The following is a 13,834-nucleotide window of genomic DNA, read 5'->3' as shown; positions in this document are numbered from 1 at the left end:
CCCGTTAACATAACTTGAACTAATGTAACCAAGTGATTATTGAGCCTTGATTGAAACAAATTAAGACAATACTTACTTCATCTATTACTTGAGCAAACTGTTGCAGAGTGGAGGTCATGACCTCATCATCACCACCGAGGGGAAAACGCTGTCAACAAACAAAAAGTTAGTTAACTAGAAATGAAAGTTATTCATTTGTTGCACTGAAAGTAACAACACTTTGGTGAAAATGAACAAACTTTTCTTCACTATATTTCATGAAATTTTCCTTTATTTAATTGTTCTATTATCTTGTCCAACTGGCAATTAATCATATCTTGATTGTGAGCATCAGCTGACTATTTAACCCTCCTGGGCTATACTATAAAATCATTCCTACTTACGTAAGCTAATATCCTAGCAGAAAAATTCAAAGTTCTGCACTTTCGTACTCTGGCCATTTAAATAAGAAACAATTTTGATTTGTATAAATTGGAGGGACCCTTGATGCAGGAAAAGAATTCCATTTAATAGAATGTCATCTAATTGCGGAGAGGATTGGGGGGGGGGGGGGGGGGGGGGGCACTCTTTGTAAAGAAATTTAAAGAATCTTTTAATTAAGAAAAACAACTTTACTAAGCATGATTTTAGATTTCCTTCTAATTGCATAAAATTCTGCCAGCAAGTAGCGTGCTTGCTCCAGTCTCTCTCAAAACCACACTGCAATTAGCCTTTTAAGAGCAACAGCGTCTGGTCCTGGTTTACCAACTGCTCATTTCCCCCATGATCAGAAGATTTCTATTGGGTGACCAACAATAATTATCTCGATGAGTACGGCTGTAATGTTTTTGCACGTCAGTCAGGATTACGGCAGCATTGTCAAAGTCTAGGATTAAGTTGACTGCTCATCCAATTAACCTCGCCTTCCCGGATTCTAGATGCACCATTCTCCAGCTAAGAACAGACATGGTTTTGCCCATGGATGACAGCCTATCCAGTGAACATCATGCAGAAAAGGAAGACTGCAAATTTTGATCCCTGGTCTGTGTTAATTGCTCTTATATGAGGGCAGGTGTGCTTTAATTAACCTTTGTTTTAGGTGGGAAAATATTGGATAACCGAAAAAAAAAGGGTTTGTTTCTGAACCCACTGTAAAATAGTCTGAAAATACACTCTGATGAAGATTACAGGTGAATCATGACTTTTTAATGAAAGGTAATGGAAGAAGCTTAGAAAGGAGCAAAGGTGTTTGAGTACATAGAACTGACCTAGCATCTTACGAACAGTGGTGTAATTACCAAGCCAACAGGTAGTCTGTTCATATTATGTCTTATGACAATGGGATGCACAACTTCTTGGTCATCATTATTTTATAAAAATGTGCAAATTCAAATTAATGAATGTCAGATGTAGAATTTTGAATTTAGGGGGGAAACTTCTAAATTTAATCTATCAATGCTCTGCATTGTCTGGCTCCAGTACTGTGCTAAATGGGATAGATTTAGCAGTTCAAAACTAGGCATCTATGAAATGGGATATCAGCAGCAGCAGAATACTGTATCATAACAACAACTTTAAAACTAGCAAAAGTAAAACACTTTAAAAAGTTCTGAAATGGGACTAGACATTTCATTTCTTAGTTTACAATTAGCTTTATTATTAAGAGAAATGACTAAAGATAACGCTAGGATAAGAACTAGAACTGAGATTATGCCAGTTTACTCAAGTTTCATCCACAACTGAAGCAAAACATTTTTTGGATGTACAGAAAGGAATACAGTTAAACTGCTTTACATTTACTCACTAATTTAGCAATCAGCGTGTCCCAATGTAAATTAAGATATTCAGTGCACAAACTGAAAATATACCAGGCTTGCTTTAAATCTAGAATACCCAATTATTTCCCAATAGATAACCAGCAACTTTGTCAATGCAAGCAACAATGCAAAGTAAGTAAAGTTAAAATTGGTCATTCAGAGATGCTGAAATAGTCTAGAATCCCTGCATCAAGCTAATGGTGCATGTGTTAAGTGGGAACTAACATAATGAACTTAGTACGAGTACTCTGTATATCTAACGAGGAAATCAGAGAACAACCTATGGAAAATATTTCATGTCATTTTATTCCATTATCTATGACCACTTACACTGATAACTGAAGCAATATATAGCTCTTAGCTGTGTCATGATAGGAACTGGCACTGGTAGATCTACAAGCTCCCAAGTTAATGACAATATTGAGTGTTTCTATGCACAAGTCATTGAATGCACTGTAATTATTAATTCGCCTGAAAATCACCAAGCTTACAGGAGTGTGTGTGTGGAGCCTTGTGTACATGTACCTTTCAGTCAGTTGTGTCTTCATCAACTCTTTTAGAAAAATCTAAAACTGAATCCCATTGGTCAATGCTTTCCACATATCCCAGTATCTTCTCCGTCAAATATTTATTCAATTTTTCCCTTTAAAGTAAAGTATTTGCCTTAATCAACTCCCGTGGAAAATCATTCCATGTCCCTTGATAAAGAAATGAACAACCTCTCTCCTCTCTCCTAACTTCAAATTGATGATATGGAATCAATGATTTTTCCTATCAGAGAATATAGTTTTTTTCTAATGCACTCTGTCAAAACCCTTCACAATTTTAATCTCTATTAAATCAGTCTTTACTTCTCACTGATCTTCTAGCATTTTCCTATTCACTTTTCTCGTAATTATTACATGGAACTCATCATAATTCTAGTGAATCTGCACTTCAATGTTCAATGTTCATTCTACAAATCATAATCGAACAAAGATACATATTTTTATAATTAGTAACTGCCAAGGTAGGTACTCTGCTTTGGCTCTGTTCAGTTAACCTTTACCTGTTTCTCATATTCCTTGAGTAGTTTGGAGGTCAAGTGTGTTGCTGCGCTCAACTCATTCTGCAAGAGAAAACTCAGGTCAAATTAGGTTTCTGGTTTTCCCCCCTTGTTCTTGATACCTCACCTAGTTTCCCAATACACTTTTCAGCCAGTGCCTTCCCCCACCCCCCACTCATTCTCTACCATGGCAAACACAGAAGCAAAAAAACACCCTGGTCCAAGTGGCACCAGCTTTATCTGACCATGTGGAACACCACAGTTGAGCCTGGTCAACATTTGGCGCACATGCATATTTTTCATTGCAACTCAAGCCGATTTTCTTTTCGTGTCATAGCCAAAACTAATATAGCATCTTAAATATTGTTCTGCCTGAGATCAGCTGGTTCAGCACAGATGTAGTCCAATCCAAGTTTCTATCTGTCTGTATAAATTAGTGCTCTGCTCAATATTGTCTTTATTAACTATGTCACTGTAGAAGCTTCAAACTTAAGAAATTCAGTAAACAATAATTTTCACAATGCATTTCCTTTTCAGAGCAGTCCAAATTCTCTTTACAGGTAATACATATTTGTCTGTGATAATTCCACCACACCTCCACACTATCACTTCACCAGAAAATGTTAAGGGACATCATCCAGATATTGCCTCACAAAAAGTTCAGAACATGAACAAAACAATTTACATACATGCAATGAAATTCAATGCAGCATACTAAGCATTTAAGAAAGCTGCATTGTTTCAGCTGTTTTTTTCCATCTCCATTTCCCTGTTTAGAACCAAGGATCAAATTGTCTTGGTAACAAAATGGTGCTCATGGTTATTGCTGGATAGCAAAATGCAAAAATCCAAATAGTTTGCCAGATGAAAATTTGAGAGCCTCATGCTATGTTAATAAAAATGCTGGAGCTGCCAGAGAAGTTGGGTGGAACAAAGTACTGTATACGTGGCCAACTATTACATTATAATATTTGCTACAAAAGCTTTAGCTGATTTCTGCTTCTCAGTATGGCAAAATATGTTGGGTAATCAATGGGAGATTTGGGATTAGTTTTGGAAGCAACTCCATCTCAGGGAATTATTCTATCACTGTTCTGGTTTCACCAACCACTAACTGCAACATAAACTTTAAAGCTCTTTATTATTTTAAAATTCTATGTTAGTGTGCTGGTCCTCCATGACAACTGCAATGCTCTTAAGACTTGCCTTTTGTGCCAATAGTAACCTAGCATTTAAAATATTATTGGTATTTGAAGAGTCATAAGCAATGCACTGCAAAGTGCATTTAAATAAATCGGCACAATACTTTTTCGTGATTCTACTATAATGCAAAGCAAATGTATAATTGTGCCCATTTATACTACTCTGACATGATATGACTGTAGCATTAGTACTGCCACGAAATTGAGAATTGAATTTTAGAGCACGTCTTCAACACAGAAACAGGTACTCAGCCCAAGTTGTCAATGCCAACATTTGTGATTCACGTAAGCATCCTCTCATAAAAAACAAAATGCTTGAAATACTCAAGCCACATGAAACTTTTCCACAAGGAGAGGACTGGGAATCCAGAGAGCCAGGGTAATTCTTCTGGGGACTCAGGTTCAAATTCCATGGTGGCAGATGGTGAAAAATCAAATCTGGAATTTAAAATGTCTTGCGATCACCACGAAACCATTGCAATTGTCACAAAAACCCTTCTGGTTCACTAATATGGCATCCTTATCCGATCTGAGCAAGATGTGACTCCAGACCCACAGCAACTTGTCCCACATTTTAAAAAACCTCTTCCGTATTTCAAACATTTTGTGTTTTTATTTCAAATTTCCATTTCACCTTCATGCTGGACATGTAAATAATTTCCAAATAGTATTAAACCTAAACCTACAGATGTATTATATTAAGTTGCATATACATGGAGCTCGTGGCCCACCAGAATGTAGAAAAGCTAGGCCATTTTTTTCTGTCATTAATAAAAATTTAAATGAGTAGCATTAATAATACAAGTTCCTGCCCTAAGCATGTTCTTATCTTCACACTGTCAAGCAACAAATAACAATTCAGCTTTGAATGAACTGGTTGACCGCTCTGCAGAACATCTTGATTCCGTCCACAAATATGACCCCTGTGCTTTTTATTGCTCATCATTTAATTCCTTGCTCCCACCCCAACCTTGGCTTGCTACAGTATTCCAATGAAACTCAATATCGACTCCGCATTCTTCAGCCTTCTGAGCTCAGTGAGTTTCAGGTCATAACCTCCATTTTGTTTTGAGTATTTTTCTTCTAACTTCTTTCCTTAGCCTTTTACTTTGTATTCACTTGGGAGCTGTACAGCCACTCACACATCTAAACAAATCTTCTGCTTCCTTATTTTACCCATTACTACTTCTTTTGTCTTGTACTATGAAACTATGTCATTTAATCTCTCCTGCCTTCTAACCTTTCACTGACCGTCCCCTCTAGTTCTTTTTCCACCCTTCCTTATTTTAATTGCTTAAAGCCTGTTTAATCGGAACTGAGGAAAGTTAGAAATGTAAGGTCACAGACCTGAGATTACTCTGTTTTTCTCTCTACTTGATCGGCTGAATTTTTCCAGCACTTTCTGTTTTCACTTGTGTCATGTTCATTGCCTACATTCAGCTCCTTACAATCCTGTTAACGTTGGCCGGAATTTTCCGGTCATTCACGCTGGTGGGATCTTCTGGTCCTGCTGATGGCACTCACTGGTTACAGATTTCCCAGTAACAAGGGACGCATTTAATGGAAAACCCCATTGACAACAGCAGGACCAGGAGATCTCACCACCAGCCAATGGTGGGCCGCCTCCACTTCTGCACTCTCAGTAGGTTGCACAGAAAATCCCGCCTCTTGAGCTATTAGATTCACTTGTGAACTTCCATCCAGTAATAAAATGTGTGCAAGTTAGAGCACACTGGCATCCCTAGTTCAAGTGGACCACAAACAATCTTGAAGGTCGTTTAGTATGCGTGTTTTGAATATAGAAATTTAAAAGTTAGCCCGACATCTTCTTGCTTCTCTTGTGGCTCAGTGAGCCACACCGACTGAGGTGATGTTATTAAGACTGCCAGTATCAAGTTAACTAATCAAAGCCCAAGTAGTGGTAGCGGCACTAGAATTCACCTTCCTGCCCCTGTTAGAGGGAAAATCTGCCAGCGTGCAAGCATCATATGACTGTTTTGAGTGGGTTCAGCTATGATGCTTCCAGTCTCACTAACTTCTCAACATCCTTGTTAAGAATTCATAAATATCAAATTTGGTGAGACATCAGTGCTGTGTCACAAATATGAGGCTGGATAACGATGTAACAACAAAAAAGCAAAAGGAGAAAGAAAGGAAACTACAGAACTGGAATCGGGAAAGGGCGAAATGTTTGAGGTATTTGTCTCTGAAAATTGTGATTGGAAAAAGGAGCAATTTCACAGTAAGGAGTTGATGCCTTCAAAATGAAAAGATATGTCTAACCTGGTATATCCCAGTAATACAGTGCATAAAGGTACATCATAGTACAGCTAAACAAAATGCAAAAAATGTCAGTATTTATTGATCATTCCTAATTGTCTTCAAAAGATGATGCCAATTATTGATTAGCCAAAATAATTCAAGTGGCTTCAATTTCTGTAATCAGGAAGAAGGATTAAATTTCTTATTCCTTGAACCAACTAACTGTTGAATGGGCATTGTAGCTGTGCTAATTCCTGCCCACAAGTTATTACATGGAGTAGGAACTAGTTCCCCCACTTGAGCTCAGGGAACTGCTCTTGCTTCTCAAACTGAGGTTAGATCATTTTTCAAAATACAAATTTAGGTTCAGAGCTACATAGTAAATTCATTAACTGTTCCACGACTCTCTACAAGTCCTTCTCTAAACTTCTCTGCCTCTCCACCATCCCACCTCCTTTAAGAACTTACATTAAACCCATCTCTTGGACCAAGCTTTAGATTACCCTGCCCCATATTTCCTCCTTTAACTCAGCATTCATTCTTTTCCTGTGAAGCCATTTGGAACGTTTGTGCCATTAAAAAGGCATTAATTAAATGCAAATTGTCAATAATGCAGTAGTACTAATAGTATTAGTTCTTCATATGCGTCCCTTCGTTGCTAAATGCCTGAAAACAAAATCAAACATTTCACCAGACTCACCTGCTACTGAGCAGTTCAGCATCCTTTTCTTTAGGGATTTAATGAGGAGTTTGTAGTCTGCTGTATCACAAGTATGAGGCTGGATAATGAGTAGATACAACAACAACAAAAAAAAGCAAAGGAAGAAGAAAGGAAACTATAGAATTGGAATTGTGCAAGAGCAAAATGTTCGAGGTATTTGCTCTGAAAATTGTGACTGTAAAGTGATGCAATTTTACAGAATGTAAAGTTATAACTATGTCATTTTATTCCAAAGTATACATTTTGTTCTATGCTGATCTCCTGTAACCAATGACGTAATCTGATAAATTGGAACTATACCTGTGCATCGTAAATCCGCTTCATGGCATTGTAAAGTTGGTTGGTATAATTTGAGATGGCAGCAGCATCTTCTTCAAACACTCCCAGGAGTGAACGTGTCTATCCAAAATTAAAAACAAAAGACAAGTTTGTCAAATGGATATGTCATGCCTTTTGAGCTTGAACTCATGCAGGTTAACACTCATGAATTCAATGTATCTTTATCACGTAGGAGCAGTACAAGTTCTTTTGCTAAGGCATACTCTACTATAGGAAATTGTGCACGTATCTAGAGCAGGGCTATACCAGGATTTATAGGTGAGAACCAGGATTGTAGTAAGAACCATCGTTGGCTAATTCATCAACTCCAGAACTGGTTTAGTTCACATTCATTCTGCGATCTGAAGGGAATGTTCCACTATCAGGGGTGCCATTTTCTGGCATGGAATTCACCTGGTGTCCCAGGAAAAAAAAATTCCTCAAGATTCCATGGTTCTATTAATAAATCAACACCCAAGAAAGCTGCCAATTATTCCATTGCTATTTCTGGGAATTGTTATCTGAAAAAATGGCCGCTGTGTTTCCTCCATTATAGCTGTCTACATTTCAAAGGTGCATCATTGGTTGAACATCCTGAAGTTCTGAAAGACTTTATGCAAATGCCTCTTGTTGCTATGATTCATGTACCTTCCATTATACTACAAGGCTGCCTCTGGTAATTTAAGACAATGAAATCTAACTATCAGCAGTAAATAGGACTAGTACATCACAGCAGCATTTTCTGACCTCTAAGCCCAACAGAAGGCCAAAATGCATTTTTGACATTGCTGGTCTATAATGATTCAACACTTACAGATATTAGACACAGTTCAGTAGTTGTAAGTTTCTTCCATCTACAAAAGATGACAGGCCCGCAGCAAATAAGTCCATTTCAAATGAACTCAGTGTTATTTTGTTAATGGCTGAAGAAGTCAATCCTCCTAAATTGCTGCACATGAAGTTATCAAGTGTCATCGTAGATTTTCAGCATTGGTGTCATCTATTGTCAAGTTGCTGGAGCCACTGGTTATTATGGTGTGCGTGCCAGCAAACAGAAGGTGTCACAATTTTCCTCTGTCATCAGTTAGTGACTTCCAGGTGAACTAATGAATGTCTGGGGCCTTTATGTCATGCTTGCAAGCATCCTTAAATGACATTTTAGGTATCCCACTAGTCATCTGGCTCCAGCTAGCACACCATACAAAACAGAACCAGGGGGTGCAACTTTCTTCCATCCTGTGTACATGCCCCAAGCCAATGAAGCCATATCTGATCAATGAGTGCTAACAAACTTCAGTACTCTGCAGCACTTGGTATTTTGTCCTGCCAGGATGTACAAATAGCAAATGTGGAAATTGTAGAGCTTCTTTTCTTGATAGCTCTAAGTTGTTCATGTTCCACAGCTATACAACATGGCGTGGAGGACACAGGTTCTGTGAACAAACTATCAGCTTGGTCCTAAATGTCCTCTTAATATCGAAGGCTGGTGTCCAAAGGGAAGAAATTTGAGGCCAATTTGGTTGCAGGAGAGTGTTCACTTAAGGGGAACACCAACTTTCTAATGCGACCTAGGCTCCAGATTCTGTTGTGTTTACTGCCTTAGCCATTAACTCTTGATGTCGTAGATGTTATTGTTGAAATGTACACGTAGCCAGCATCACCAAAGATATAGATGTGATCTTGTCTTCCAGTTGTGCCATTTCCCGGCCCCTCTCTCAGCCGCCCACAAAATCCAGCCTAGTAACTAACCACCTCGAAAGAGCCCTCAACTCAACAAAATAAACTGATGTTCTATGACTCCAACCCAGCAATTTGAACCCCTCAGTAAAACCACACTTCAATACTAAACCACCTCAATAAGCCTCCAAACCAGCACTAACTTCCAACAACCCCTCACCATAGAACTAAATCCCACCCCCCCCACACACACACACACACACACACACACACACACACACACACACACACACACACACACACACACACACACTACAGTACTAGATCCCCCAATATCTACCCCCATCCCCCTGGCTTCCAGCCATCCCTGCACTTAGGTGTTACATTATATTAGCTACCCCACCTCATCAAGAAAAACCCAGCTTAAAAACAGCCACTGTCATAAATTGTAAAATAAAGTGGTATGACTAAATCCTCTATAGTGCAGAGGAGAAAACATTCTAAATCAATGTAAGGTCTAATAATGTGAGACACAACTCAATTAAACACATTGCAATGAAAAATTACAATTTTGTGTTACAATTTTGTCAAGTCTGCGTGAGACTGCAAATTCTGCTGGTGCAGACAACTCTCTGTGCCTTGCCTACATACTTTAACATGTACATCCTACTGTGCCTGCAAACATGAAGAATGGTCCAAGGCAAGGCTTGTAATAGTACACTAATTATTTTTCATGGTAAATGTAATGTTCACAGCTCAAACATTCAAATGACTATTAGAAAAATGTTGCAAATCAAGAAGCCAAAATATTTAATGAAGAACCAGAACAGTGGGCCAATGATCATTTTAAGTTTGTAAGTGTTGTAATCAGGCAAAATTCTGACAACAGCTATTAATCTTCATCCCAAAACCCATTTTCAGGAACAAAAGAGAAGATCAAACTTTCATAACATTTTTCATGTTCTCATGATGCTGCAAAACAGTTTATAATCAATGGAGCACATACAAAGAGTAGTCAATGCAGGGAAACAGCAGCAATTTGTGGACAGCAGTCAGATAAGTGGCTGGTTTTTTGTTTAGCATTCGTTATGTCATTGGATCTTTCATATCCATCTTAGGGTGTAGAGCTAGTCTCATTTGAAGATCTCAGTTGAAAGACGGAATGTACACAGTAACCAGTCCCTCAGTAAAGCAGTGAAGTATCACCCAACACTGTGTACTCCCCTCGGGTGGGGTTTGATATCACATCTGAGGGAGCTACCACTGGAGCCAATGTTAGCATTTAAATCAATATTGATGCATTGTATTTACAAATCTGCGTAACGAGTGTGATATAAAACTGATCAGCTTGGATTAACCTTCCCACTATAGACAGATTGCCTTGCATATATATTAAAACATTGACATAAATTCATATTGTAAATGGACATATGGTCGTTGGGATCCATTAGTGTACAGCTGCTGAATCCCAAGTGTTTTAAAAAAATAAAGTTTTTAATTAATATAGCAATCAAGGATAAGAATTGCAAAGATAATTTGGTAACCAAGACGTCCTATTACCTGACAAAATTTTGCTTTGTAGATTATAATAAGATTTACCTGAGCATTGACACCAGTTTACCCTTAAACCTTAGCGAACATTGTGTTCTTTCCACCCTTTAAGCACTGAGAAATCACATGTGCAACAGATTAATAATGCACGTGCATTTGAATACTGGAAACTCTCAACAAACATGTGCATATTAGGTAAGAAGAGGTAAAGAGCAGTTGTCTTGCACCCATAGTGAGCTTGTCCAGTGAATTACTGAGATTACAGATCAGATAAAATCCATGCTGATTGCTGATCAGTAGTGAACTAGTTAATCTCAGAGGCTGTCAATGAGGGCACTATAATTGATTTCAATGTCCTAGGTTCAAGGAGGAAAAAACTGGTTGTTCCTGCTCCCAATAGCTATCCAGCAGTCCTTGTACGCACATGAAATAAGACGAGAAATCCAAAAATACTCACGCCAGTCAGCACAGAAAGTTAATGTTTGATATATGGACACATTGTCAGAAATATGCACACATGGATGTTAGGTAAGGACAAGACAATCTCCAGTTGTGATGCTCTCCCTCGTCCTCTACCCTTCGAATGTGTTTTTTGGCATCCTATATTTGCAGACTGTCACAAATTAAATGCACTTTCATAAAATATCTAATATGGACTGGGAATAAACAAAGTAAGAGGCTAGTAAAAATGTACATCCAGAGAACATCTTTATTCAATATGTCTTTAACACAATGAGGAATGAAGTTGTGCTGAATCGAATTCTGGAGAATTACGAAGGGTATAAGAGCTGTGTTGAATTGGAAGAACCTCTAGGTAATAGTGATCATAATATAATTAGATTTGAAGCACTTATGGATAAGAACAGAGAAAAATCAAAGGTGAAAAAAACCAAGCTGTAAAAAAGCCAATTTCAGTGATTTAAGAAGGGAGCTAGTAAATGTGGATTGGAAAAATAAATGGCCAGGTAACTAAGCAATAATACACCTTCAAGACAAGGATATTTTGGATGCAAACCAAATACTTCATAACCTGGCATATCATAAGATTATAGGTTCCTAATTGACAAGACAGGTGAAAACAAAAATGGAAAAAGATGTTTATGACAACAATTATGCACATTAGAAAACCCAGGCAGACTGCAGGAAGAAACTGAAATGGAAGTTAGAAGGGCAAAGAGACAGTAGGAGAGGTAACAGAAAAGGTAATCCAAAAAAAAGTGCAAAAAAAATGGTGAGACCAATTAGTAGCTAAAAACATAACAATCTGAAGAAGCAGAGATCATGGCTGACTGACTGAACAAGTACATTGCTTCTGTCTTTACAAGATGAAAAAGTAAATGTTGCAGTGGAGGCGTGGGAAGTGAAGATCTAGGACAGGATAAAATAGATAGAAAGTAGATCATAAAGTCATGGAGGCTTGCAGCATGGAAAAGAGCCTTTCAGCCCAATTTGTCCACTCTGTCCAGTTTTTACCATCAAGCTAGCACCGACTGCCTGTATTTGGTCCATATTCCTCTATACTAATCTTGCCCATGTAACTGTCTACATGCTTTGCAAAAGACAAAATCATACCTGCCTCCACTACTACCTCTGGCAGCTTTTCCAGACACTCACCATCCTATGTGTAAAAACAGTGGCCCCTCTGGACACTTCTGTTTCTCCCCTATTGCCTTAAACTTATGCCTGCTAGTTTTAGACTCCCCTACCTTTGGGAAAAGATGTTGACTGTCTACTTATCTATGTCCCTCATTATTTTATAGACCTCTGTAAGATCACCCCTAAGCCTCCTACACTTCATGGAACAAAGTCCCAGTCCACCCAACCTCTCCTTAAAACTCAAACCATCAAATCCCAGTAGTATACTAGTAAATCTTTTCTGCAAACTTTCCAGTTTAATAATATCCTTTCTACATTAAGGTGACAGAACTGTACACAGTATTCTAAGCATGGCCTTACCAATGCCTTGTACAACTTCAACAAGATGTCCCAACTCCTGTACTCAATGTTCTGACCAATCAAGCCAAAAATGCTGAATGCCTTCTTCACCACTGTCCACCTGTGACTCCACTCTGAAGGAGTATGAACCAGTACCTTTAGATCTCTTTGTCCTATAACTCTCCCCAATGCCCTACCATTAACTGAGTAAGTCCTGTCCTGGTCCGATTTACCTTGCATTTATCTAAATTTAACTCCAGCTGCCATTCATCAGCCCACTGACCCAATTGATCAAGATCCCCTTGCAATCCTAGATAACTTTCTTCACTATACACAATGGCACCAATTTTGGCGTTATCTGCAAACTTACTAACCATGCCTCCTATAATTCTCATCCAAATCATTAATATAAATTACAAATAATATTGGGCCCAGTACCAATCCGAGGCGCACCACTGGTCACAAGCTTCAGTTTGAAAAAGCCTTGTTCGACACGTCTTGCAACTCTATTTTTCTGTGTTCCATGTATTCAGTTGCCTGGGTCAGCTCCAATAGCTTATTCTAAAGTGATTTTGGTCTCAGCCAGTAATTTATTTTGTATAATTAGACTATCCCTTAACATTTCTCCTAACGCTGGGCTGAATTTGCAGTGTTCTGCCAACCCCTGAATCTTGCCACAGGACTGTCTCCCCTGGCTCTCAGATTGCCATATGAAATTTCTATCTCAGGGATGAGGGTTAAAATTAATTTTGACTAGTTCCACTATCTGGTCATCAAAAGACTTTGCGGGCAATTCTTCCATCCTGCTGCATTAATTTATTACGCAGCAGGCCGGGAGATTTCAGCTACGAAACTCTCAGACATCGCATAAAATTAACAAGTCATGCAGTCCACATGAGATACATCCTACATTGCCAAGGAAATTAATGGTGAAGATAGAAGACGCTCCAACCCCAATCCTTCTCGGGTTACGGGAGTGACATCAAAGGACTACAAATATTACATCACTGTTCAAACAAGTGAAGGATAAGTCTGGTTAACTACAGACCAATGAATATAATACCAATGGTAGGAAAACTATTAGAAGCCATTGTCAAGGACAAAGTTAATTCTCAATTGGAGAAGTGCGAGTTAATAAAAGGCAACGAATACAAATCTGTCAAAGGACAAATTGTGTCTGACAAGCCTGATTGAGTTCTTTGATGTAACAAAAGATTGAAAGTAGTACAGTAAACATTGTTTATTGGGACTTTCAAAAGGCTCTTAATTGCTTTTATTTTCTTGATTAAGAATACAAGGATTAAAGTGGTGCTGGTTACTTGGGTAC

The 13,834-nt window shown here is 38.3% G+C and overlaps 1 protein-coding gene across 3 annotated transcripts in view; it reads right to left on the bottom strand.

The window, feature by feature from the left end:
* The window catches only part of appl1 (adaptor protein, phosphotyrosine interaction, PH domain and leucine zipper containing 1), a 68,792-nt gene that overhangs the window by 52,213 nt on the left and 2,745 nt on the right, over positions 1 to 13,834 (bottom strand). For 2 of the 3 annotated variants that reach the window (XM_080182754.1, XM_080182764.1), the window contains exons 2-4: positions 7,327 to 7,425; positions 2,845 to 2,904; positions 77 to 148 (exon numbers count right to left, since the gene is read on the bottom strand). In XM_080182754.1, the coding sequence (XP_080038880.1) occupies positions 77 to 148; positions 2,845 to 2,904; positions 7,327 to 7,425 (231 nt within the window). Of the gene's footprint in view, positions 1 to 76; positions 149 to 2,844; positions 2,905 to 7,326; positions 7,426 to 13,834 lie in introns of those variants that run through there. The other variant, XM_080182772.1, reaches the window with a different exon arrangement.

Source organism: Carcharhinus amblyrhynchos, chromosome 3 (genome assembly GCF_965287045.1).
Source record: "Carcharhinus amblyrhynchos chromosome 3, sCarAmb.v2.hapA, whole genome shotgun sequence".
Lineage (NCBI taxonomy): Eukaryota > Metazoa > Chordata > Chondrichthyes > Carcharhiniformes > Carcharhinidae > Carcharhinus > Carcharhinus amblyrhynchos.
The sequence above is the reverse complement of the archived record's forward strand: the minus strand, read 5'-3'. Positions and strand labels throughout refer to the sequence as shown.